The 27,428-nt window shown below is 41.9% G+C and overlaps 1 protein-coding gene across 1 annotated transcript in view; it reads left to right on the plus strand.

The window, feature by feature from the left end:
- The window catches only part of LOC145353631 (GMP reductase 1), a 66,153-nt gene that overhangs the window by 18,585 nt on the left and 20,140 nt on the right, over positions 1 to 27,428 (plus strand). The window contains exons 3-7 of the mRNA XM_080204403.1: positions 3,906 to 3,989; positions 4,589 to 4,762; positions 11,839 to 11,920; positions 16,052 to 16,158; positions 24,007 to 24,049. Coding sequence (XP_080060529.1) covers positions 3,906 to 3,989; positions 4,589 to 4,762; positions 11,839 to 11,920; positions 16,052 to 16,158; positions 24,007 to 24,049 — 490 coding nt within the window. The remainder of the gene's footprint in view (positions 1 to 3,905; positions 3,990 to 4,588; positions 4,763 to 11,838; positions 11,921 to 16,051; positions 16,159 to 24,006; positions 24,050 to 27,428) is intronic.

Below are 27,428 nucleotides of genomic sequence, written 5' to 3' on the forward strand. Positions count from 1 at the left end.
GAGAATGTTCCCCCTTGTAGGGAAGAGCATAACATAGTCACCAAGAAATTCATTTGGGAATTCGGAGAAACTTCTTCACCCAAAATAGCGATGAGAATGTGGAACTTGGTATCATGGAGAGTGGTTGATGTGAATAGTATAATTGCATGAGGGGAAGATAGATAATTAATTGAAGTAGAAGGGAATAGAGGATAATAATACTAGTTTAGATGAGGAAAGATAGGAAGAGGCTGAAGTGGAATATATACACTGGTATGGACTGGTTCGGTCAAGTGATTTGTTTCTGTGCTGCATCGCTTATGTAATCCTATATAACTCCTCTTCCTAATGACCTTTGCTTGCACCACCATTGTTAAGTCCTGTACCATCAGAATTGCAGATCCATAATTTAGCATAAGGTACTTACTTGCTCCTCTCACACACCATTAGTTGATTAAGAAATAGTTGTAGTAATCACCACCACATAGACACAAAACCCATCCTCACTAGAATACCAATGACTTGGTTTATCATGACAATCAATAGTGTATAGAGTTTGCTACATTTCAATGGTTATTGCCAGAGTCCCAGCTTATTTGCAACTTTTAGGTGCTGAATATTGTGAATTAATTTTGGAGAATATATGAAAGCGTAGAATGTTTCATAATTCAGTGTATTGCAGCGTGGACCAGTACCTGGGACTTTGATGTTGTGGCCATTTCAGAGACGTGGATAGAGCAGGGTCAGGAATGGATGTTGCAGGTGCCGGGGTACAAGTGCTTTAGTCGGAGTAGAGAAGGAGGTAGAAGGGGGGGTGGAGTAGCATTATTGGTCAAGGACTATATCACAGTGTCAGAGAGGAAGTTTAATGAGGACTTGTCTGTTGAGGTAGTATGGGCAGAAATTAGAAATAGGAGAGGGGAGGTCACCCTGTTGGGAGTCTTTTATAGACCTCCAAAAAGTTCTAGAGAGGTTGAGGAAAGGATTGCAGAGACGATCCTGGTTAGGAGTGAAAGTAATAGGGTAATTGTTATGGGGGATTTTAACTTTACTAACATTGATTGGAATTGCTATAGCTCTAGCTCGTTAGGGGGGTCAGTTTTTGTTCAAAGTGTGCAGGAAGGTTTTTTGACTCAATATGTAGATAGGCCAACTAGAGGTGAGGCTATATTGGACTTGGTGCTGGGAAATGAGCCAGACCAGGTGCTAGACTTGGAAGTTGGTGTGCTTTTTGGTGATAGTGACCACAATTCGGTTACGTTCACCTTAGTGATGGAAAGGGATAGGCATGAACCTCGGGTCAGTAGTTTTAGCTGGGGGAAGGGTAATTATGAGGCCATTAGGAGAGAATTAGGAAGCATTGGTTGGACTAGGAGATTACAGGGACTAGGAACGTCTGAAATGTGGAGTTTTTTCAAGGAGCAGCTACTGTGGGTCTGTGATAGGTATGTCCCTGTCAGGCAAGGAGGAATTGGTAGGGCTAGGGAACCGTGGTGCACAAAAAAAGTTGATGTGTTGGTTAGGAAGAAGAAGGAGGCTTATGTTCGGATGAGGCTTGAGGGCTCGGGTAGTGCAGTAGAAAGCTTTAGATTGGCTAGGAGGGAGTTAAGAAGGGCTAGAAGAGGGCATGAGATGACTTTGGCTGATAGGATTAAGGAGAATCCTAAGGCGTTCTATAGGTATGTCAAGAACAGAAGGTTGGTTAGGGCAAGATTAGGGCCAGTTACAGACAGTAGGGGGAAGTTGTGTGTGGAACCGGAAGAGATTGGAGAGGCATTGAACCATTATTTCTCTTCGGTGTTCACGCAGGACGATATGAATGTAGCTGAGGAGGTCACTGGGGTGAAGGGGTGTAAAATAGAAAGTATTGTAGTTGATACAGAGGATGTGTTGGATATTCTAGATGGGTTGAAAATAGATAAGTCCCCTGGTCCAGACGGGATTTACCCTAGGATTCTATGGGAGGCAAGAGAGGTGATTGCAGAGCCACTGGCTCTGATCTTCAGGTCGTCGTTGGTCTCTGGTATAGTACCGGAAGATTGGAGGACAGCGAATGTTGTCCCATTGTTTAAGAAGGGGAGCAGAGACTTCCCTGGGAATTACAGACCAGTGAGTCTTACTTCTGTAGTGGGCAAGGTTTTAGAAAGAATTATTAGGGATAGGATTTATAGTTATTTGGAGAGTAATGAATTGATTAGAGATAGTCAGCATGGTTTTGTAGCGGGAAGGTCGTGCCTTACTAACCTTATTGAGTTCTTTGAGAAGGTGACCAAAGAGGTGGATAGGGGTAAGGCAGTAGATGTGGTATATATGGATTTTAGTAAGGCGTTTGATAAGGTTCACCATGGTATGCTTCTGCAGAAAATGCAGATGTATGGGATTGGTGGTAATTTAGGTACTTGGATCAGGAATTGGTTAGCAGATAGGAGACAGAGGGTGGTGGTTGATGGTAATTATTCATCATGGAGTTCGGTTACGAGTGGTGTGCCTCAGGGATCTGTTTTGGGGCCACTGCTGTTTGTAATCTTTATTAATGATCTGGATGAGGGTATAGTTGGGTGGATTAGTAAGTTTGCTGATGACACCAAAGTCGGAGGTGTGGTAGATTGTGAGGAAGGGTGTCGAAGTTTGCAGGGTGACTTGGACAGGTTGCAGAGCTGGGCCGCGAGGTGGCGGATGGAGTTTAATGCGGAGAAGTGTGAGGTAATCCATTTCGGTAGGAATAACAGATGTGTTGAGTATAGGGCTAACGGGAGGACTTTGAATAGAGTGGAGGAGCAGAGGGATCTAGGTGTATGTGTACATAGATCCCTGAAAGTTGGGAATCAAGTAGATAAGGTTGTTAAGAAGGCGTACGGTGTCTTGGCGTTTATTGGTAGGGGGATTGAATTTAGGAGTCGCAGCGTCATGTTGCAACTGTACACAACTCTGGTGCGGCCGCACTTGGAGTACTGTGTGCAGTTCTGGTCCCCACATTACAGGAAGGATGTGGAGGCTTTGGAGAGGGTGCAGAGGAGGTTTACCAGGATGTTGCCTGGTATGCAGGGGAGGTCCTATGAGGAGAGACTGAGGGATTTGGGGTTGTTTTCACTGGAAAGAAGGCGGCTAAGAGGGGATCTTATAGAAACATATAAGATGATTAGGGGTTTAGATAGGGTGGATGGTGATAGCCTGTTTCCTCGGATGGAGAAATCTAGCACGAGGGGGCATGGCTTTAAATTAAGGGGGGGTAGTTATAGGACGGATGTCAGGGGCAGGTTCTTTACCCAGAGGGTGGTGAGGGACTGGAATGCCCTGCCTGCTGCAGTTGTAAATGCGCCTAGTTTGGGGGCGTTTAAGAGATTGGTGGATAGGTTTATGGACGAAAAGGGATTGGTTTAGATTAGTGGGTCAATGTTTTTTTTAAAAAATAAGACTGGTCGGCGCAACATTGTGGGCCGAAGGGCCTGTTCCGCGCTGTAATGTTCTATGTTCTATGTTCTATTATTTCAACAACATTTAAAAATGCATATGTTTTTCAACTGAAATCCTTCACTTGAATGCTTTACTTGTCTGACTTGAGGAATGAGCTGTAATAACTGGCTTGAGCCTCCTTCCACTGTCATGAAGCTATAGCAATTTCAGTCAGATACAGGTCAGGATCCATCTGACCTTTACAGGCAAGAGGCTATCTTATTAAACTGAAAGTATTGGTTTACTAATTATTTGGTGATATGCCCTGGCTTGGGTGTAGATTGCAAAAAACCTGTTTGGTTTTGAACAAGATTGAAAAGCATTGTAATTAAAAGTGACTCTATAATGCTTTTCAGTGTGTATGTTGGAGACACTTTGAGTGTTTTCCCAGATTTGGGTACACAAATTGCAATGATTGCTCTTTATCTGTCTGCAGTCCACTTCCTGAAATTCTGCTCTGGTTTCTTTTGCAGTTTGTGATGTTTACTGCCATTCATAAACACTACTCTCTGGAAGATTGGAAGAAGTTTGCAGCATCTCATCCTGAATGTCTTGAGGTATTATTTGAGAATGATGTGGTTTATTATAGGATGAAATTGAGCTCCTAGGTTATCTGTACTGTGGTAAAACACTACCACAACTACTAATCTCATTTACAGTAGGCAATAGTGCCGTGCCTTCTATATTTTGCTTACACTGGTGCTGTCCACCTTTGTTGGGATGGACAGCGCCAGAAAGTTATTTTTTTCCATCAGTGTGGATAGAATGGAAGTCCTGGTTTCCTCATGAGCGGAAGCTTTCTGTTGGAATCCATCCCTAATTGTAATTGGACCTTACACTGCATGACCATAAATTTAAGGAATGTGACTCTTGACACAAATTGTTCCCATTAGTTGGAATTGCAGTTAAAATTTGGGCATAGTGAATTTTTATCAAATAATGTTGAAGGGCTGAAAAAAAAATGAGGCCTTTGGACTCTACACCTAAATTTCTGATCTACGTTTCCAGTGGCAGAGCTAGAGGCTGAGTGAGTGAATTTGTAAAATTACTCATCATACCTCTTAAAGTTTTTGAATATAGTAGAGTTTTGAGAAGTATTCTGAATGATCGTTCTCTAATTATTTCTTTCTGTCCCTTGTTCTCTTTTTGTCTTCAGCATATAGCTGTTAGCTCAGGCACTGGCCAGGCAGATTTGGACAAGCTTTACATGATTCTAGAAACAATCCCAGCCATCAAATACATCTGTCTGGATGTTGCAAATGGCTACTCCGAATACTTTGTGGAATCGGTTAAAACTGTCCGGGCTAAGTTTCCAAAACACACAATTATGGTGAGTATCATACATTTATAAAACAATTGGTGAAACATCTTCTAAAGTATTAAAGTATAATGGTGGGCAGTTACTGGGCAATCCAAGGTGGAGTGCAAATATATGGCCTGTTCTACTTCTGGCGCATGCACGCACGCACACACACACACTCTCCCATCCCGCCATATTACGATGTAGCAAATTACTTGTAGGCCACAGTGGTTCCACAAGAAAGGACTGTAAGCTGTAAGAAAATTTTGATGGAAAGACAAACCTCTAACCTGGTATATGTCATATATGGAAATGTTGAACTGAATAACATTACATCATATATTCCCATCATGGGCAGCAACTGAGGATTAAATAAAGACATTTAACATTAGAATCAGCAGTGGAATGTGTGGAACAGTAAGGAAAGCTAACCAGTTCTTGCTATGTGTGGCCAGACAAGTAGGGCACAAGTTCTTGGAGGTGTTGGCTGTGGCTAAGTGGTAGCATACTCACCTCCTGAGTCAGAAAAATGTGGGTTAAAGTCCCTCACAATATTAACATTGACATTCCACTGCGGTGCTGAGAGAGACAATATTCCACTGTCAGAATCTTTTAGTTGAGATTTTAAACTGAGGTCCTCTTTGCCCTTGCAAAACCATGGGTGCAATTCTCCCAAAAAGATTTTAAGTGTCAAATTTGCATTAAACAGGAATAAATCCTGATTTTGTTTTTCAGCGAGACTTTTAAAATGAATCCCCCAAACTCTGCATCACTGAGTGCACTAGCATGAATCACACTGAAAAGCTGGGGCAGGGCCTATTCCTACTGGTGAGGCTGGCAGCATTGCACTGAGCAGGCCATTGCAACTCAGCAACACTGACCTGTGACTCCACTTTCTTCTCCACCCCCAGATTGCTGACTCCCTGGCATGCCTTGACCCTCTTTCCCCCAACCCCCCTGTCCAGCTCGATTTCCCTGCCCCCGTTTCCCCACCCACCACCCCACCCCCACCCCACCACAACCCCCAGGCTCGATCACTGGCCTCCCTCCCTCTGTCACTGCCTAGCATCCCCCTCTCTATCACCGCCAAGTGTGGAGTGGGAGTATGATCTCCCACTCCCATCAATCTCCTCCCACCAGAGGCCTGACCCCATGGCACTGCCCGATGCCTGGTGAACAGTGCCAAGGTGTCCCTTGGGCATTGCCATTTTGACTCTTGGCAGTGCCAGGGAGGCAGCCCTGATCTCCTGTGGGGGGGGCCTTCATAGTACTCCCTTCACACCAGCAGGGTCGAACCACCAGCTCCCAGCAAGTGGACAGCTGTTGTGGGAGGGGAGACTCTAGGAGGCCTACAGACTCAGTCCTGGGCCCACCAATAAGATGCTGATGATCATTTGCATAAATTATTCCGCTCTGTGCTGATTTCTGGCCCGGAGCTGATAGCGCCGGAAATCTGGCAGCCAGAGACTCGCAGTGGACTGGGAAAATCATTCCCTATATTATTCTCAGCCACCTAATCATTATTTATCCATCAATGAACGTCGCACTTAAAAAAGACTATCTGGTCATCATCATCACATTGCTGTTTGTGGGAGCTTGCTGTGCATAAGGTGGCTGCTCCATTTCCTACAACAGTGACTACACTTAAAAGTACTTTCCTGGTTGCAAAACATTTTTGACATTGAGGATCTGAAAGACATTATATAAATTGAAGTTTTCATTTTATGATAATGGGTTGTATCGTTCGCAGCTCAGATACTGAAGCTGTCCATATGCAGTAAGACCTGGGCAACATTCAGGCTTGGGCTGAAATATGGAAAGTGACTTTTGTGCCACTCAGGTGACAGGCAATAACTATCTCCAACAAACCAAAATCTAAAGTTTAGCCTATTCATTAGTGTCACAAGTAGGCTTACATTAACACTGCAATGAAGTTACTGTGGAAATCCCCTAGTTGCCACTGGTGCTTGTTTGGGTACACTGAGGGAGAATTTAGCATGGCCAATGCACCTTACTGCATGTCTTTCGGACTGTCGGAGGAAACTGGAGCACCTGGATAAAACCCATGCAGACGGGGAGAATGTGTAGATTCCGCACAGCCAGTGACCCAAGCCGGGAATCGAACCAGGGTCCAATCTAACCATATCCCATGATATCCAATGGCATTACCATTGCTGAATCCCACATTTAACTTCCTGAGGGTTACCATTGACCAGAAACTGAACTGGACCAGCCATAGCATAGCTACACAAACAGGCTGGGAATTCCTCAGCAAATAACTAACCTCCTGATTCCCAAAACTATCTACAAGGCACAAGTCCACAGTTTGACGGAATACTGTCCAGCTACTTGCATGAATGCAGCTCCAACAAAACTCAAGACATTCAACACCATCCAGGACATAGCAGCCAAGTGATTGGCACCCCATCCACCACCTTAAACATTCATGCCCACCTCTATCAGCACACAGTGGTAGCAACTATAAGATGCACTGCAACAACTCACCAAGGTTCTTTTAACAGCATCTTTGAAACCCGTGATTTCTACCACCTAGAAAGACAAGGCAGCAGATGCATGGGAACACCATCGCCCGCATGTCATTCACTATCCTGACTTGGAGTTTTATTGCTGTTCCTTCACCATGACTGAGTCAGAATCCTGGAAATGTATACCAACACCACATGGACTACAGCGACTCAAGAAGATGGCTCACCTCTATCTTCCCAAGCATAATTAGGGATGGGCAAGAAACACTGGCTATGCCAGCAATATTCACACTTTCATGACTAGATAAATGGATTTGGCTGGAGCATTGTTTGCAGTTTTGGTTGCTGTACTGCAGCAAAGACATCCAGGCTGATACCAAGCTAAAGACATGGAAACTGTAAGAAGAGATTGAGGGGTTGCTATTTTTGTTCGGGAGAGGTGAAGGACCAGGCAAAACTTTATTTAGTGGGGAAGATGATGGGGGATGGAAAACAAGAATTTAGTCAGGAGTGACAGGAGGTGGGTGAGCTGGTGGTGCAAGGGGATGGGGGGGTGGTGTTTGAGGTGGTGGGGTTGCTGCACGAGGGGTGGGTGTTGTGTTTTTTTCTCCCTTTGCTTACTTAGTAGATCAAGGCACCAACAATAGGCAAGGGGTTAGGTTAACTCAAAAATACACAGATTAGTTTATTAAGGATTTAAGAAGTTGGTAGCATACACAGTTGGAAAACTTGTACACATGTCTGAGTCAGTAGCTTCCTCAGAACAAACTGTGATCAAGTTTGAATCACATGAAACATTGCATAATTTCCCTCTTATAATGTATACAGAACACCGCACCCACTTAAAGGTGTACCACAACATCTACCTATTTTTTTCAAATAAATAACTTCCAGATAAAATAACTTGCAATACATGAAAATGTTCATTGATGCATTTCAGAGTTAAAAGTTAAGAAACTCATAAACTTAAGTCCCAGAAGCAGTCTGCTAATATGCCCTGATTTGGCAACTGGAATGATAAATTGAGGTTGTTGAATTGTCAAGTTTGGATTTTGCCTTGATCTTATATTGGAGACATTGGAATTGTATGGTGGTTAGGGATTTGCTATTTCCCTGATTTTTCTGTTTGGTCTCTCAGTTGTACCATTGGGTGTGATGACCTTGTATGACCTTGGCTTTGGACAAAACCTTATCACTTTGGCTGGTTACCATGGGATGCTGAATTTGAATCTGTTTTCCAATCTTTAGACTTGGCAAGTCTTTGCTGCATTCTTGTCATGCACGTCTTTCATCCTCCCCCATTCACAGAATCTTTACAGTGCAGAAGTAGACCATTTGGCCCATTGAGTCTGCAGTCTCTGTAAAGGAGCATTCTACCTAGTCCCACTTCCCTGCCTTATTCCTGTAACGTTGCACATAGCAATGTTTCTTTTCACGTAGCAAACCAATTCTCTTTTGAACACCTCAATTGAACCTGCCTCCACCACCATCTTCTCAGGAAGTTCATTCCTTTCATCACATCACTTTTACTCCTTTTACAGATTATTTTGAATCTGTACCCTCTAGTTCTTGATTCTTATTATTTTTCCTGTCCATATCCTCAGGATTTTGACTGCCTGAATCAAGTCTCTTTTCAGCCTCCTTTTCTCCAAGGAAAGCTCTTCAGTCTTCATAATTACAGTTGTTTATCCCTTGAATCATTCTTGTGAATCCCCTCTGTACTCTCTTCAATGCCTTCACATTCTTTACTGAACTGGTCTTCAAACATCATTGTATTAGTCTTCTATGTGCCTGGATGCGTTGAGCCTATGTAAACCTTTATTTTTAATGTCTAAACTATTTTTAATCGCTTGCTGTCTAGTTTGCACTGGCCTAAGTTGACAAATCCATGCGTTGTTTAAATAGTTTAAACTCAACCATCTTTCCATTTAAGAAAACTTTGTGGACATTTTTGCAATATTCTTAAGACCTTCCTGCATCTCTTGTGTAAAGAAAAATACCCTTGCTGTTTTACTGATCAGGAGTTGAATACTGTGAAAACTTTAAACTCACTACAGTGTGTCAGTTGCTTGTAGTCCTTCTGTTCCATGTTCTGTTCACGTTCCACTGCTGCTGCTGCACTTGGGATGAATGGTACGGTTGCCACATGTGCGCACGTTTCTGAAGCTCCGCATACAAAGCTGAGTGTGGCAGGAATGCACCACAATGCCCCACAAAATGAATACTGGCACCAGAGACTTTTATGCCTTGCATCAACTTTCACAACCTTACACTGCCTGATTACCGCAATGTCTCTTGGTTCTCCCACATCCACGAAGGATCTCCATAGATTCCATAGGATCTAGCCCGCTCCCATTCTTTTCCGACTGTGCATTGCCTGGCATTAAGCCACTCACCATGCTGTTGAATTCTCAGACTGTGTTCAAACTCCAGTTAGAGATCCCACAATTTGCATTGATTGAATGATTTTAAACTTCAGCTTTTTTTCTACTTACCAGCTTCTTCCAAATGCTACCACCACATGGCATATGTTGCATTTAAAAATGAAAAATTTTCCACTGCTGTTATGTTTCTCATCTTTGTGTTCATGTCAGTAGGTAAACATCAAGGTAGCAATCACATATAATGGATTGATTAACACAATTTAGTAACAATGCGAGAGGTCAGTAGGAGTATTACACAGTTGCAGAAATTGTACACATGTCCGTAGAATTCCTACAGTTTAGAAGGAGGCCATTCAGTCCATTGAGCCTGCACTGATAACATTCCACGCAGGCTCCATAATCCCACATAGGTACCCTGTTAATCCCCCTGACACTAAGGGGTAATTTAACATAGCCACCTAACCCGCTTGTCTTTGGACTATGGGAGGAAACTGGAGCACCCAGAGGAAACCCATGCAAACATGGGGAGAATGTACAAACTCCATGCAGAGTCACCCAAAGCTAGAATTGAACCTAGGTCCCTGGTGCTGTGAGCAGCAATGCTAACCGTTGTGCCACTGTGCCACCCATTGTGCCGTCCAGGGGTAAAACCTTCATCGCCTCCAATAGTTGGTAATTTCCTTGGAAGAAAAACTGCGACTAAGCCTGAATCACATGATATATTGCATCATTTCCCCTCTAGTAATGTATACAGAGAACACCCACTTCAGTATGTACCAAAGCAGATGTGACATGGATGCAGGTGGGGGTGGGTGAGGGTGTGTTGGTGCTAGACTGGGGCTGAGACATGGATGTTAGAGGAGGGTAGATGAAGTGAGAGTACAAGAAGGTGTGCCATGTGCAGTAGGTTGTGTGAGCATGGGTACGGGAGGTTGAGCAGGGTGTGCAGGAAGCTGGATTTAACAGTATTAGGGAACTTGTATGATGGCACTACTGATGTAAAGGGCTGATGGAGCAGACTCTTCATCTATTGTAATAGCTCTAAATAAATCAAGGTAGGAAACTAGGTAAATCCCAGGCAAGCAGCCCATGTATGCCTATTGGTGGGTCTCAGTGGGATCATCAGAGAGCGCTCTCATGGAGGCATTACTGGCGAATCAGAAGTTCAGTGTTTCAGTGTAAGTTGGCACCCTTGAACCTTTGATTCTGATGTGGCTCTGCGTAGTGCCACAACTACTTAGCTAGCTCAGTTGGTAGAGCATGAGAATCTTAATCTCAGGGTTGTGGGATTAAGCCCCACACTGGATGTCATTATTTTTCTGTAGATGGCATGGTGACACAGTGGTTAGCACTACTGTCTCACAGCACCAGGGACCTGGGTTTGATTCCCAGCTTGGGTCACTCTGTGCACTGTCTGCACATTCTCCCTGTGTCTGCATGGGTTTCCTCCCACAGTCCGTAAGACGTGCTGGTTAGGTGCATTGGCCATGCTAAATTCTCTCTGTGTACCCCAACAGGCTCCAGAGTGTGGCGACTAGGGAATTTTCACAGTAACGTCATTGCAATGTTAATGTAAGCCTACTTGGGACCATAAGATCTGGACAGATTAAGTTGTTTCCCATGTTCAATTTTGGAAGTATCATCTGATCCTTCCGAACACTGTAGAGTGTTTCAGTGCTTTCCTCTATTAAATGTTGTGGAAGTCGAAATCCTGAAGCCAATCATCACAAATGCAAAATGGGTTTGGTGAACACAATGTTGTCAGATGTTTCCTGAGCAGTGAAAAGTTTGGATATCGAGGGCCAGATTCAGGTAGATTCATGATATCACCCATTGATAATCATCTGTTTGCTCTCTGGGTTTGCTGATAATAATAACAGATGATGATAAAGCTGTTTTTGCTCATAGTCATAGAGGTTCCCAGCATGAAAATAGGCCTTTTGGCCCAACCTATCCATGCTGCACTTTTTTTAACCACTAAGCTAGCCCCAATTGCCCACATTTGACCCATATCCCTCTATATCCATCTGATCCATTTAACTCTATCTCGGGCTGGATATAGCTTACCATTTTCTGATAGCATTCTCCTGGTGTTAAGTTTTTGCCCAATAGCTCCATTCCTGAATTATTGTTCTTGACACACAATGCTGTGCTTTCTTAAGACCATGTTGCTGCTTTTCCGCTATGAAGTATTTTATTTTGTTTTTTCGGTCACTTTTGTCTTTTCAATCCAAAGGCTGGTAACGTGGTGACAGGGGAGATGGTTGAAGAGCTTATTCTGTCAGGAGCTGATATCATCAAAGTAGGCATTGGACCAGGTAAGTGAATAAGATAGCTGGCAACAAGGAAACAAAATGCTCTAAGTATAACTTGGGCTGGCAGATTTCTGTTTGTTCACTTTCATTGATAAATACATGTACTTCCTTGTTTTCATTTTTGGAAGTTATTAGCATTCTTCAATCAGTACAGTATTTGTCCAGTTATCTTGGTGTCAGCAACATGGACAAACAATTTTGAAACTGATACAATAGCTTCTAAAAAAGCTCAAGTGCTTTTGTGTGCATTTTGGATCAATTTTTTGAACAGTGTCATACTGAGCCATACGTTCCATGATTGCCCAGAGTTTGTAACTAACCTCAACTCCCCAGGCCAAATGTAACCCCTGAGCCCTGACCATCTACCTGCTATTCGATCCTATTTGAGCAGATATTCCTTATTGTTGTTCTTGGTGCTGTTGCATCATTAGTTGGATAGTCCTAAATCAGAACCTCTGGACCCATTAGCAACAGCACTTGAGATGTACATAAATTAATGGGAACATGGCGCTAACAGTTTGATTTGTTCCTATAAGATATAGGGTGAAAAGCTATTTAGGGATGTGCTTAGCTTACCTTCCCTCTCTTTTTCAGGAGTGGGGGACATCTAGCTAGAGTACATGCATTTGTTGCAGCTGTGGGAAATGTAGCCTGCCTTGATTTTTCCATATTTTCCCAATTGGAACCTGGGTGCAAGTTAGATCTCAGGGTTAGTGGAGGAGCTTTAGGGTATCAGGACAAGAAGAAACTCAGCGAATATTGACTGAATGCAGCCATGAGATATCATCAGAAGTCTTTGACCCCAGACTGGTATGTTTTTTCCAGTAGAAGCCAGAAATGCCATATACTGCATGTGACTCCATGGTTACTGCTCATATCTTATGACCAATGGCAGGGGAGACCATCTTCAGGATAGGTAGAAGTTCGACTTCTACCACAGTTGGAAAGTCTAGATCAATGTTTACACTCGAAGGCACCATGATATGCATCAGTGTGGCTCATGAAGATAAAATATTGGATACTGCTGCAGTAATTTACCAGTCGTGTACTAGTTAAAGAATCTCGCTGGGACTGGTACAACTGGACATAGTGCCTGGAGAGGAAAACAACAACCTGATCATTATCCAGCAACGATGGCATGGTGGCATAAAGGTTAGTGCTGCTGCCTCTCAGTGCCAGGGATCCGGGTTCAACTTCAGCCTCAAGTGACTGTCTGTGTGGAGTTTGCACATTCTCCCCTTGTCTGCGTCTCTAGGTGCTCCAGTTTCCTCCCACAGTCCAATGATGTGCAGGTTAGGTGGATTTGCCATGCTAAATTGCCTCTTAGCATCAGGAGATTAGAAGGATAAATACGTAGATTTGCGGGGATAGGGCTTTGGTGGGATTGTGGTCAGTGCAGACTTCATGGCCCGAATGGCCCCCTTCTGCACTGTAGGGGTTCTATGAACCTTCGCTAAAGTGCTCTGTTTGGATGTTGGATGATAGGGATCAGTTGTGAAATGTTCAGTGCATATGGCCCTCTCTCAGAAGTTGCTAGTATATCATTGAGGTAGGATTTTAACTTGTACTTGAATTCTGGACTCACTCCAAAAACTAAAGGCAAACTACAAACAATGAAAAAAACTTGTTGCCAATGTATAAAGTGCAAGCTTTTCAGGTGCCTTGGCAACACAGTACATTAATCTAATTGTAACACATACTGTGGCAGCTGAAAAAATATCCTGGGCCTGTTTTCTCATGAGATCATAGGCATTGTCAGTAGGAGAGAAACCCAAGTGTGTGGGTGTGGGCTGACTGCTTCCCCAGAGGGAATAAAAGAAGGAAAACCGGCTGCTGAATGATTGAAGTCTTTTCTGCCCTCGAGCAGCCTGTCTACTTAAAGCCAGAACCAAGTGGGGATGGAAAGAGCAGAATTTTATTGTCAAATAAAGACATTTTTTCACTTGACTCATTATCTTACTGGATCACATTCTTTGTTGTTACATTAACAGAAAAACAAATTGAACTTTATCTATGTTTTGCTGTGTTGTCTACCCGTGTTTAGACCACATCATCAAATCTTGGGTAATGTGGAGGTTGTGTATTTCTAAAGACAATGAAGTCATTGGTGTCAACATCACTGGCTCAGTGCAGATATTACTCCAAGCATGCTTCATCATGCCCTTTATGTGCACCAATCAACTGTTATCCACCACGTACACACAAGAACGCACACGCAATGACACACATAAGCAAACAAATTTGCATAATAAATGACAATCCTAGAAAGAAAAAATGTGTCTTCGACTTTGCAAGTTAATAACCTATCTCAGCCCATTCATTTTCATGGTGCGACCCCCATTTCAATGCCTCAGACTCTGTGTAATCCTGAGTGAAAAATTGGGAGGTTGTTGAGTGGTGTGGGCAGGGAGAGTTTGTGGCTGAGCAGGGGAGGGAGGAACTTTCATTCTTGATCAGGTGGGGATGGGACAACAGGAATTGACAACAGATTGGAGGGATGGGGCGGGGTATGGTTGGATCATAACCAGAATTATAAAGTTACAGGGCTGTTATGCTGTAACCTTGGATCCTGGTTATTAATGTCATAGAACTCTGATATAACATGATCCACATTATTAATGCAATAGGCCATTGATTCGTGAAGAAGTGTCTGGATTATTAATGTATGTGGAATCTGATTAATGTAATAATATCCTGTTTATTAATCTTATGGAATCATAATTATTTATGCAAATTGCATTAATGTAATAGAATTCTAATTATTGAAACAGTAAGATCGATGATTAAAATAAAGGTGTCCTGATTATTCACTAATAATTCCTTGATTTTTTCAATCAATAGGCTGCTGATTATTAATGCATTAGGAACCTGGTAATTAATGCAATTAGAGGTAAATTAGAAGGAAAGATTGTCAGGCAAAATTGTAATGGAACAATGGGCTCCTTTTTTAAAGATTAAGTTGTTTGTGTACAGTCAAGGAACACACCCACGAGGGGACAACTGAAGGCAAAACTCTGGAAGATGAAAGAGAGAGAAAGTAATATGAAGTGAAGGGAGGGTATAGATGCCAAGATGATACAAGTGAAGACCAGATTGGAGAAAGTTGAGAAGCCATAAGAAAGGAAATAAGCGAGGGTATGAGAAGAGGCTAACAGAAAATGGAATCCAAAATACTTCCGCAGACATATGAATCGTAAAAGGGTGGTAATAGAAGGTGTGGGGCTGATAATATGCTTCAGAGAGGATACAGAAAAGAAGTTTGTGTGGTTCCAGGATTGAGGGACTCCAGTTATGTGGATAGAGTGGAGAAGCTAGGGTTGTTGTCCTGAGAAGGGAGAGGTTGAGAGGAGATTTGATAGCCTACAAAATCAGGAGAGTTCAGATGGAGTAGATCAAAGAAACTGTTGCCATGGGAGAAGGGTCAGGAATTAGAGGGACCTTGATTTATGGTGATTGACAAAAGGACCAATGACAACAGGAGGAAAATAGGTTTTGGATAAGCAGCTGAAGTGAAAACATTTTCAGGGCTATTGGGAAAGGATGGAGAACTGGGACTAGCTGAGTGGTTATTATAGAAAGCCTTTTTGGACACTGGGGGAAAAAATGTGTGCTGTAGCCATTCTCTTATTCTACAGTTTATGCCTGAGCAATAACTGGTGGCCTAATACATCATGCTTCACCTGCTTCTGTCAAATATTGGCTCATTAAGGAGTACTTTCTCCACAAAGTCAGAAGGTTGTATGTTCAAACCCAATTCCAGGCCTAGAAAATACAATCTTCATTGACATTTCTGTGTAGTCATATTGCATCGTTGAAGATATATTTTGTTTAAAATCAGAATCCTTCTACTGAATGATAATGGATGCTAATGATGCCATGGTATTACTATATAAGCATAAGTGATGAATTCTCAGGGTCTTAGCCAACATTCCCATCTCAAGCAAAACCACAAAAACAGATTAAGTGACTTGATATTTATTTGCTATATATGTATCCTTATGTGCAATGGCCTTCTACCTTTGCCCACTTAAGGACAATGACAACACTGGTTGTATTGTACATTGCGATGTTCTGGAAATGTCAGAAGGCAATATATTCTTCCTTGGTTTAAACTATTTTTTTAAACCTCCCTAGGTTCCGTATGCACAACTCGGATTAAAACAGGAGTTGGCTACCCTCAGCTGAGTGCAGTGATTGAATGTGCTGACTCGGCCCATGGCCTTAAAGGACACATCATTTCTGTAAGTGATTCGCTTAATCATTAGTTGCAGCCAATTAATGTGAGGGAAGTAACTTATTCTCTTAATGAACAGAACATTATTCAAATGAATATATGGCATTAATGTTAATGGTATTTTTACATACATTTAAAGCTATTCCCTGTTTGATTCACTTATGAACATTAGTATTTAGAACCTAGATTACATAACTACTCTATCATCTAGAGAGACTGTGATGATTGAACTAAAGACTAGAATGCATTATATTAGCAATAAGATAACTAATAATTACTGTTGATTACACAGAGAGAATATGTGATATGAATTACAAGACCTAATGTAGTGAAGATTATATTATAGACTGCAAGAGGGAAAGATGCGCAGTTTGTCATTATCTAAATCTCTTGATCATATTCCAGGAAAGACAGTAAAAACAGTAGTGTGTCACAAGGAAACATATATGTTGGTGTGATAAGATAATTACATAAATCCCATAGATAAAGCTCCTTTGATGTTTGAGCTGTGTCACTGCCTTGAAGCACATCACCACACATTTGTTATAGCCTTAAAGTATTGTATTATATAGAATACAAACTGGGGAGAACTGGGTGGTGCACTGGCTACTTTTGGACCTGATACGATGATGGTCTCTTCTGTTTGCTGGCTTAAGGATCCGATGTGAAATGGGTTTTGTTTTGACCTTAATTGGCAATGTTGCTCAGAGGGTGCAGATGGATATGGAGAATGGAGAAAGTTGTATTCATTGTAAGATGCACCAAAGATCATGGAGTGGTCAACTAATCGATCTGTGCAATTGTGGATGAAAGGTTGTCTGCTGTCAGCTGTGATGCCGCATGTGGCATCTTTTGAGTTATTGTTAGGCATTAACAAAGGAAAGCTCATGATGCTATTGAGGCCCTGAGTTCCAATCTTATAAATGTCATCTAGGTCAGCTTCAATATACTGGGATATTGTACATAGACAATAATGAGGCACCAAGTTTGTGAATGTACTCTAAAAATGACCAGAATCAGAGCATACGTCTAGTAATTAATCACATGGCTGTGTCTCAAAGTAAGACCATAGACATGGTGGCCCAGAGGTTAGCACTGCTGCCTCACAGCATCAACGACCTGGGTTCAATTCTGGCCTTGGGTGACTGATTGTGTGGAGTTTGCACAGTCTCCCCATGTCTGGTGGGTTTCCTCTGAGTGTTTTGGTTTCCTCCCACGTTCCAAAGACATGCGTGTTAGCCTCTTATTGTGTCAGGCAGGGTACATACGTGGGGTCACAAGGATAGGGCCTGGGTGGGATTGTTGTTGGTGCAGGCATGATGGGCCAAATAGCCTCCTTCTGCACTACAGGAATTCTATGATTCATGCCTAATCCATCACACATCCTTGCACAAGTTGCACCAAAAAGTGAACTGAATCTCACAGCCACAGTAGGATTGGATGTGGTTGCCTTAAGTACGGGGCTATCACAGTGCATGTCAGGAGATAATCTAGAACTAGCTGAATCACTTAGAAGTAGATTGAATGCCATACATTTCAAAGAAAGCACCAGCACAATGGAGACATTCCATGGCAAAGAACACTGACAATAATCACACACAACACAATACATAAAATAACTGTAATTCAGTGCAGTGCATTTATTTAATTGTACAGAATAATGACGATCGTAACAAAAGAACATTGATGATAGTGTCATGGAGTATGCGGAAGGTGGTTTGGGACAGTTTAGTTTGTAGAGAACAACATGATGAGTTTCAGAAATGAAACAGCCAAGACATTAAAATCTTTTCTCAGTGCCTGATAGATTATCCTTCCATACTGTTGCTTTTCATTCTTGCTGTTAGGAATATAGGATTGTTCAGCCCCACCAGCAAGTTTTACCATTCATTGAGATCATGTTGATCTGTATCATAAGCCTATCTACTCGCCTTTGCTCCATGTCCATTAGTACCCTTAACTAGCAAAAATTTTTTTATTCTTTCATGGAATGTGGGCTTCATGGCTAGGCCACTATTTACTGCCCATCCCTAATTGTCCTTGCAAAAGTGGTGGTGAGCTGCCTTCTTCAGCTGTTCCAGTTCATGTGGTGTAGGTACATCCACAGTGCTATTATGGAGGGAGTTCCAGAATTCTGACTCACTGACAGTAAAGGAAATTTGACATAGTTTTAAGTCAGAACGTTGAGTGATTTGGAAGGGAATTTGCAGGTGGTGGTGTTCCTTTGGACCTGCTGCCCTCGTCATTCTTGGGGGAAGGTGCTCTTGAAGGAAGCTTTCTTAGTTGCTACAGTGTAGCCTGTAGATGGCACACAGTGCTGCCACTCTGTGTCAGTGGTGGAGGGAGTTAATGTTGAAGGTGACGGATGGGCTGCCAATCAAGTAAGCTGCTTTGTCCTGGACGGCATCGCGCTTCTTGAGTATTGTTGGAGCTGCGATCATCCAGGCAAATGGAGAGTATTCCATAATACTCCTGACTTGTACCTTGTAGATGGTGGACAGGCAGTGGGAAGTCACAGATGTGTGCAGTTTTCTCCACCTGCTCTGGTAGCTACAGTATGTATATGGCTTGTCCAGTTCAGTTTCTAGTCAATGGTAACCCCTAGGATGTTGGGGATTCAGCACTGATAATGACAGCGAATGTCAAGGGGAGGTGGTTAGATTTTTTTCTTACTGGAGATGGTATTTTCCTGGCACTTGTGTGGTGGGAATGCTACTTACCGCTTATCAGCCCAGGCTTGAATGTTGTCCAGGTCTTGCTGCATATGCACACAGCCTGCTGCAGTACCAGAGGAGTTGTAAATGATGCTGAATATTGTGCAATTATCAAATAACACCCCCACTTCTGAGTTTACAATAGAGGGAAGATCATTGATGAAGCAGTTGAAGGTGGATGGACTTGGGCCCTGGTGATCTTGGGTTAAAAATTATTAATTAAGCTAGCATCCAGTGATTTTTGTGGGAGAGAATTCCACGTTCCTTTGCATGAACAAGTATTATAACTTCCCTCTTGAATGATCTGGCTTTGACTTTATGATTATGTTCCTTTGTCCTAAACTCTGACTAGCAGAAAAAATATTAACATCTGTTCTATCATAGAAATGTATAAAATAGGAAGAGGAGGAGGCCATTCAGTACTTCGAGCCTGCTCCACCATTCATTATAAACATGGTTGATCATCTAACTCAAGAGCTTGATCCTGCTTCCCCCTTATCTCCTTTGATCCACTTCACCTCAAGTGCCATATCTAACTGCTTCTCGAAAACACATAATGTTTTAACCTCAACTACTTTCTGTAGTAGCGAATTCCACAGGCTGACAGCTCTCTGGGTGAAGAAATTTCTCCTCATCTCAGTCCTAAACAGTCTACTCTGTATCCCCAGGCTATGACCCCTGGTTCTGGACATCCCCACCATCGGGAACTTCCTTCTTGCATCCACTCTGTCTTTTTAGAATTTTACAGGTTTCAATGAGATCCCCCCCTCATCATTCTGAACTTCGGCAAATGCAATTCTGACCGACTCAACCTTTTCTCATATGTCGGTTCTGCCATTCCAGGCATCAGTCTGATAAACCTTCTTTGCACCCTCTAAAGCAAGAAACTCCTTCCTGAGATAAGGAGACCATCACTGCACACAATACTCCAGGTGTGGTTTTACCAAGGCGTTACATAATTGCATCAAGACATCCCTGCTCCTATACATGAATCTTCTCACCTTGGAGGCCAGTATGCCATTTGCCTCTTTTACTGTCTGCTACAAATGTATGTTTATCTTAAGGACACCCAGGTATTGTTTCACATTTCCTTCTCCTAAATAATGGCCATTCTGATAGTTATCTGCCTTCCCATTTTTGCTACCGAAGTGGATAACTTCACATTTATCCAAATTAATGTACCTGCCATTCATTTGCCCACTCACTCAGCTTGTCAAAATCACACTGAAGAATCTCTGTATCCTCCTCACAGCTCACCCTCCTACCCAGTTTTGTGTCATCTGCGAATTTGGAGCTATTATGTTTAGTTCCCTCATCTAAATTATTAATATAGATAGTGAATAGCTGGAGTCCCACCACTCCTCCTTGCAGTACCCTACTAGTTTCTGCCTGCATTTGGAAAAAAACTTGTTTATTTCTACTCTTTGTTTGGCCTGCCAACCAGTTTTCTATCCATCTCAATACACTACCCCAATCCCATGTGCTTTAATTTTACATGCTAATTTCTTATATGAGACTTTGTCAAAAACCTTCTGAAAGTCCAGATAAACCACATCCACTGGTTCCCCCTCATCAACTCTATTGGTTACATCCTCAAAGAATTCCAGTAGATTTGTCAAGATTTGTCAATTTCAGTAGATTTATTCCTTTCAAAATCCTAAAATCTCAATCAAATCATCTCTTAACATCCTACGTTCTGGGGATTAGATGCCTAGTTTATGTAATTCTATATCATGACTTAACCTTTGGAACCCTGCTAACATTCTCCACTGCACTCATTGCAAGATCAGTATATTCTTTTGAAGTTCTAGTGCCCAGAACTGTTCAAAGTACTATAAATGTGGTCAACCAGGAATTTGTACAGCAGTAACAAATATCCTTCCATTTACTTTCTCACCCTCTAGTTATAGTGTCTCTTTGATTTTTATTTTGCATCTGTCATTTTAGCGATCTGTATACATGGAACCCTAAAATTCTCTGTGGACCTCCGTTATTCCTAACCTTTCACAATTTAAATAATACTCAAGTTCAATCCCTTTGACTCAAAATAGATTACTTCACGTTTAGCTCTGTTGAATTCTCTCAATGTCTTTTTGTAATTTTATACTCCCATCCACACTAGTTATTGTACCACAACTGCGATTAGAGAGTTAAGGAATTATTTTGGGACTGTTGAGTAACACATGTTTCCCTACTGTTTGCTGTTTGCGCCAAGATGCCACTGAGTGATAGTAGCTTCTGTGCTGTTCATCACTGAAGGTCTGTATAATCCAGTTGGAATTTGCTTTTGCCACAATTAAAACTTCTGGGATGAAAGAAATTTTATTTCACACTTTTCATCAGCACTGGACATTTCTGTGCACAGCAAACCCCCCCCCCCCCCCCCCCCCAAACAGAATGGAATAATCTTTTTCTGTGATGATATTGAGTCATAAATATCGACCAGGGTACTGGGGAGAACTCGTCTCCAAAATAGTAACGTGGAATCTTTTATGCACACCTGAGAGCCTTGGCTTAATGTTTTACCTGAAAGGCAGCTCATCAAAACGTGTAGCATGCCCTCAGTACTGTACTGGAGTCTCAGACTTGACTTGTGTACTCCAAATCCTGGAGTAGGATTTGAAATGATCTCACAATGCATTGTATTCCTAAGACCCCATGTGTTTTTAAAATAGTTACAGGCATTGTTTCAGCACGGGATGCCACTATCTAACCATCCTTTCAGCACATTTTTAATTTCAATCTGTATCTATCCTGTAAGATGGTAACAATAGTGCAGAAATTCCATGGGGGGTGCCACAGATCTCCTGCTGGAGTGCTGGCAGCGAAACTACTGAAACTATCATTTCTGCAGGTTCTCTGAAAGTTCGGGAGAAGACCAGTGGAATTCTTGTAATATTTTAGTCCCAATATCTCACTGTTTACAGCATTGTAACTCTTTCTAACCTTGAAGATCTCCTTGGGGAGATCACTCTAGTGAAAATAACCATAACTTCTCAAAATCTTCTTCATAAATGTAACCACTCATCTCTGGCAACATCCTAGTGAATCTGCACTTTATCTTTCTCATTGCTTTTAAATCCTGATTATACCAGGAACTCAAAAACAATGCACTATACTCCAACTGTGGTCTGTGTTCATGTGCAAGTTCAGCTTTATTTCGGTATTTGTTCTAGTTGTCATTGTTGGGACTTTGTTTACTTTCATTATCACCTTTAGTGATTTTTGTATCCGCACACTCAAGATATCTTGTGGGGCTCCCCTATTCTATTTCAAATCCTACCATTGAAGATGTATTTAAGATTATAAGATGTATATAGTAAACAAGAGCGGATTTGACATTAAATATCGCTCAAAATGTCTTTCCACTCTGAGAAGTTTCCCTTTACCGTACCTTTTGATTTACTGTTTTTCCATCACCCCTTTATCCATATGGTCAGATTTTTCTGAGTTCTATGTGCATTAACTTGGTCATAAACTCTATCTCATCCGAATTCTTCCTCAGCTGAAGATCTGTTGGGCAACACCTCAGTCTCATCAGCCTGAATTTAATGTGCGCATTTTGAAAAGCGATATAAACCACTTGCACTAAATTTCCTGAACCTAACTGTAAACTTGGTCTAGCATGACCTGCCTTTTAGAAATGCATGTCAACTGACTGCATGATTCTCTCATTACATTTCAGTGATCCATAATTTCATCCTGTGTCATCAACTGTGCTAATTACCAACAATTGACCTTACGTTTCCTGACTCATCTGTTACTGCTAAAGAGGAGGAAATGTCATGTTAGCCACTTTTAAATCATCTGGCAAATCTTCCCCTCCTAGAGAAATTTGGAAAATTATTGTCCGAGTGTCCAGTATTTCTTCCTTCAGGATCTGTGCTGAGGAGCTCCCAATCAGGGAATAAAAGAATTATGTGCAAGAAATAAATAGATTGATTGAGTTAAAATCCATTAAAATGAATGGGTGGAAAATGATTTTTGTCTCCAAATCAAGCAAATTTGCCTCTTTCTTGAGGCAATTAGGAAAACAACAAATATTGGCCTAGCCAGTGAGGCCCACATCCTGCAAAGAACTAAAAAATGGCTCCCACTGTGCATTCCCATGTGAGGGAAAGGTAGGACAAGTAAAGCTAGAGCTATCTGCATAACCAGAGATAGAGAGAAAGATAAAGCAGAAAACGAGTGTATATCACAAATGTCAAGGTGATGGGACAAGTGAGGACAAGTATATCACAAATGTCAAGGTTCAGCTTCTCTCCCTCGGTCTTCCCTCTACCCTCCATTGTTTGTCTTCTTCATCCATCTTCTTGCCCTTTTCCCTGCTATCGTGAGCTCCCACCTCCACCTTGCACAGCCCTCCTTCAGTATTGCCTCTATCCTTGTTTTTGACAGGCCTCCCCCACCCTCAGTCCTCATGTTGCTTTCCAACCCCAAAGTTCACATCTTTGTTGTGGTGACTGCTTGATTCCCATAGCACAGTGCTGTCCAGACTTTAGTGTGTGTCAGCAGAGGGGAAAAGAGATTTTTGTACTCCCCAATCCCAGGCACTGAGCTGATTCTATCTCGGTGACACAGGAGGGTCCATGAAGATCAGCTTGGAATGGAGATGGAGGCAGGAACTGGTCAGAGTGGTGACCATCAGGAGCAGTTTAGCAATGTGGCCAAAAGGCTTTGTTGCAATCAGCTTGAAGTCTCTGGCAAACTGAGGACCATCTTGTGCACTACACTCGTTAGCATTTGGGTTTGACACTGACGTGCTTTCCCACTGGTGTGATACAAGATTGGAAGTCCTGACAAGATAATGGCGGACATTCAAATGAATGCGCCACCTGCCAGCAGAATGTTCAACCCTCCAGTAACCTGACATTGGGAGAATTGCAAAGCGATTCTACTCTGACGGGTGTCTGACTTTTTGGCTCCTGTCAGATTTACAGCGCCTGCGGGTGGGCTGGGAGCATTCTGTCCAAGAAGTCTGAACTGAAAGTTCTGGAAAAATATAGTGTGCATTTACACTTATAACAAAAAGCTTCTTTCAGACTTTCCTGTGAGGAGCTAATTATTCTACAAGTTCAGTGATGTTCAGATATTATTGCTCATTCTGACCTGCCTGTTAATGTGCTTCTCCCTCTCTGAAGGATGGTGGCTGCAGTTGTCCAGGTGATGTTGCCAAAGCCTTTGGTAAGTTTTCAAATAAACTTCTCTCATCTTCACAGAGTATTAAGAATTGTTTTGTTTGTTGTATTTTTTTTAAACAGTAAGTGAATAATCAGGAATAACAGGGATCTACTATGCACATTGACATTTTGGCAGGGAGCAATTATCAGTTAATTAGTACCAATAATGGGAAAATAAGACAAGAGTGTTATATAGAATAACAATGTTACAGCAAAAAAAAGTTGAACTGCTCTGTTATTTACCCTTCACACGAGGTACCTCGCATCATGCTTCATTTAACACCATCAGTAGAACTCTATTCCTTCTCCCCTTCACATTATTCTCCTTATTTCTCCTTAAATGTCTATTAAAATGTTTGCTTAGTAGTAGTACAGGGCTTGAATATTGTAGAAAAATGGAAGTTGTTGTTGAATCATTTTGCACTCAGCAGGTCAGATGTAGGCATGCCAAATTTCAAAGGGAGCAACAACTTATACTGCATAAGAAAAGGCTGCTGATTAATCAGTTAAGGCATTGCCATGAGATTACAAAGGGAACTATTGTTCTCTAGACTTTTGTTTAATATTTAGAAAAAGCCTGGATGTGTTCCTCTTGCCTGCAGAGGTGTAAGAATCTATAAAGCTTCTAGTGAGCATTAATGAGCTATATTGCTAGCCCAGCTGATAATTTTAAAATCGGTTGTTAGTGTAATTCTCAGCACACTCAGGATTGTTTAGCAACTGCTGTCCAATCGCTGAATCATCTCTAACCTTAGACATTGTGATCTGAATTTTGTGAGCATGTTTAGTTGTTATTGCAACAGCCAAAGGGATGTGTTCCTTCATACTAGCAGTCATACATTGAGGTGCATTGGCACCAAAATTCATATACCACATTGCACATTTTTTAGCTGGATGACAGCATCCTGTAGCAGCATGAAATGGCTACCTTCGCCTGTAGCTCAAACTTTTGAGATACCTTACCCTTCCAGGGTAATCTGAGGCAGACTGGGCACTTTACTAGCTAAAAGGTACCCTAAACCCATTCAAGTGTTTGCACAATATACAGCGATCAAATGATCTGATCTGATTCATTATCCCACTGAATAGATTTGATGCACCCAGTTTCAGCATCAAACTTGCATGGTGAGCAAATGGCTCTGGCCTTATTTACGAGATAACTGATATTATTGCCCCCGAAACTGTAGGAATCCCAATACATATATTGGCTAATTAATGTAGGCTTGAAGTAGATTGTAATCGAAGACCCATTGGTAAATTTCTCAACCAGCACATTGAGGAAAGGGAGAAAATGTGACTGCTCCATTTCAAAGATGAACTTGAGCATGGAGTGTATTAAGGTGTGTAAGGAAATTCAAATATAGCAAATGTATCATTTAAGTATTGGAAATATGCAAGAAGTAGAAACTTAGGAGTCGTTCTATCATAGACATGTTTCTCGTGTAAACAAAAAAAAGTTAGCAAGAGCTGGGTCTAGAGGGCGTACCATGGTAGCAACGTCTATTTGGGCATACATGGTGTCTTTGAAATTAAAGTCAACTGTAGGAGTTGCTAAGTTCAATTAATACAAATTCAGAGAATGGTGGTTCATCTAGTTTGCCATGATGTGTCACAAATGTCTGTGGCTTCCTTGAGTGGCACGTTAGTGAATAGGCTCACAATGTCAAAGAGCATGTGGAAATGAGATTATCATCAATATGCTGGTAGTGTGTAGTCTTTGCAAAGGAGAAGGAAACCTTCACTATTTATATGCAAAACCTACTCATAACTAATTTTAACAATTCACTGAACCATTTGGCCAATTCATGTTGTGCAGGACCAGTCATTGATAAAATAGGATTTAAAGGGACTTCATTTATGTGTCTTAGGCAGCCTATACATACATGGATGTACTGAACCACGAGGATGAATCCTATTATATATGCCGTAAATGAGCTTATTGTATATGTCTAACAAATGTTTTCTAATTTGCCTTCAAGTCAAAAAAGATATCGTGCCACACAAGTGAATAATGTGGCATATGAAATTCAGTTCCAGTGTGACGTCAGGTATCTAAGCTGTGTTTCCCAATTGCTGGCGGTTGGATCATATCAAATGGCACACCCCTTTGGTTGTTCACAACAGGCAGATTACTGACAGTAGTCACCCAGCTTGTGCTTACAAAACTCAGAATATAATGTCTAACAGTAAGTGTGATTCAGTGATTGTTTAGCAAGTGCTTTCCGATCACAAACGTGCTAAGAAATACACTGACAACCAATATAAGATTATCAGTTAGGCTTGTAATGTGATTCACTTGTGCTTGCTAGAAGTTAAATATATTCATGCGCGGGACCTCCTGTCTTCTGCAGATAAAGGATTATGTCCAGGCATTGTGCTTTTTTTCAAAAAATTAAAAAAAGTGAGGATCAATTGTACCCTGACATATTCTTCATGCCAACACCTCAAGCAATTAGATTGACAAAGTCAATCAATTGCACCCTTTTCTCATGCAGTATAAAATTCAGTATTCTTTCATCTGTCCGGATGAGTGCTTCGATAGTATTAGAAGGCTGTGGTAGTGAGTTTCATATTTCAACTCCATTCTGGATAGATTAGTGCAGTAAAGTCTCACAACACAAGAAGTCCAACAGGTTTATTTGGTTGCAAAAGCCACAACGTTTCAGAGTGCTGCTCCTTCATCAGGTGAGTGGGACTGCTATTCACAAACAGGGCGTATAAAGACACAAACAAAATAATGGGTTGGAATGCAAGTCTTTACAGGTAATCAAGTCATAAAGGTACAGACAGTGAGTGGAGAGAGTGTTAAGCACAGGTTAAAGAGATGTGTATTGTCTCCAGCCAGGACAGTCTGAGATTTTGGAAGCCCAGGCAAGTCGTGGGAGTTACATATACTGTGACACGAACCCAAGTTCCCGGTTGAGGCCGTCCTTATGTGCAGAACTTGGCTATCAGTTCCTCTCAGCGATTCTGCATTGTCGTGTGTCGTGAAGGCCACCTTAGAGAATGCTTACCCGAAGATCAGAGATTGAATGCCCACAACTGCTGAAGTGTTCCGCAACTGAAAGAGAACACTCTTGCCTAATGATTGTCGAGCGGTGTTCATTCATCCGTTATCATAGCATGTATGGTCTCCCCACTGTACCATGCCTCAGGACATCCTTTCCTGCACCATATCAGGTAGACAACGTTGGCTGAGTCACAAGTGTATGTACCATGTACCTGGTAGATGGTGTTCTCATGTGAGATGATGATATCCGTGTTGATGATCTGGCACATCTTGCAGAGGTTACTGTGGCAGGGTTGTGTAGTGTTATGGCCATGTGATCACGTGACCTACACAACAATGTAGAATCGCTGAGCAGAAACTGATAGCCAAGTTC

Source organism: Carcharhinus amblyrhynchos, chromosome 2 (genome assembly GCF_965287045.1).
Source record: "Carcharhinus amblyrhynchos chromosome 2, sCarAmb.v2.hapA, whole genome shotgun sequence".
Lineage (NCBI taxonomy): Eukaryota > Metazoa > Chordata > Chondrichthyes > Carcharhiniformes > Carcharhinidae > Carcharhinus > Carcharhinus amblyrhynchos.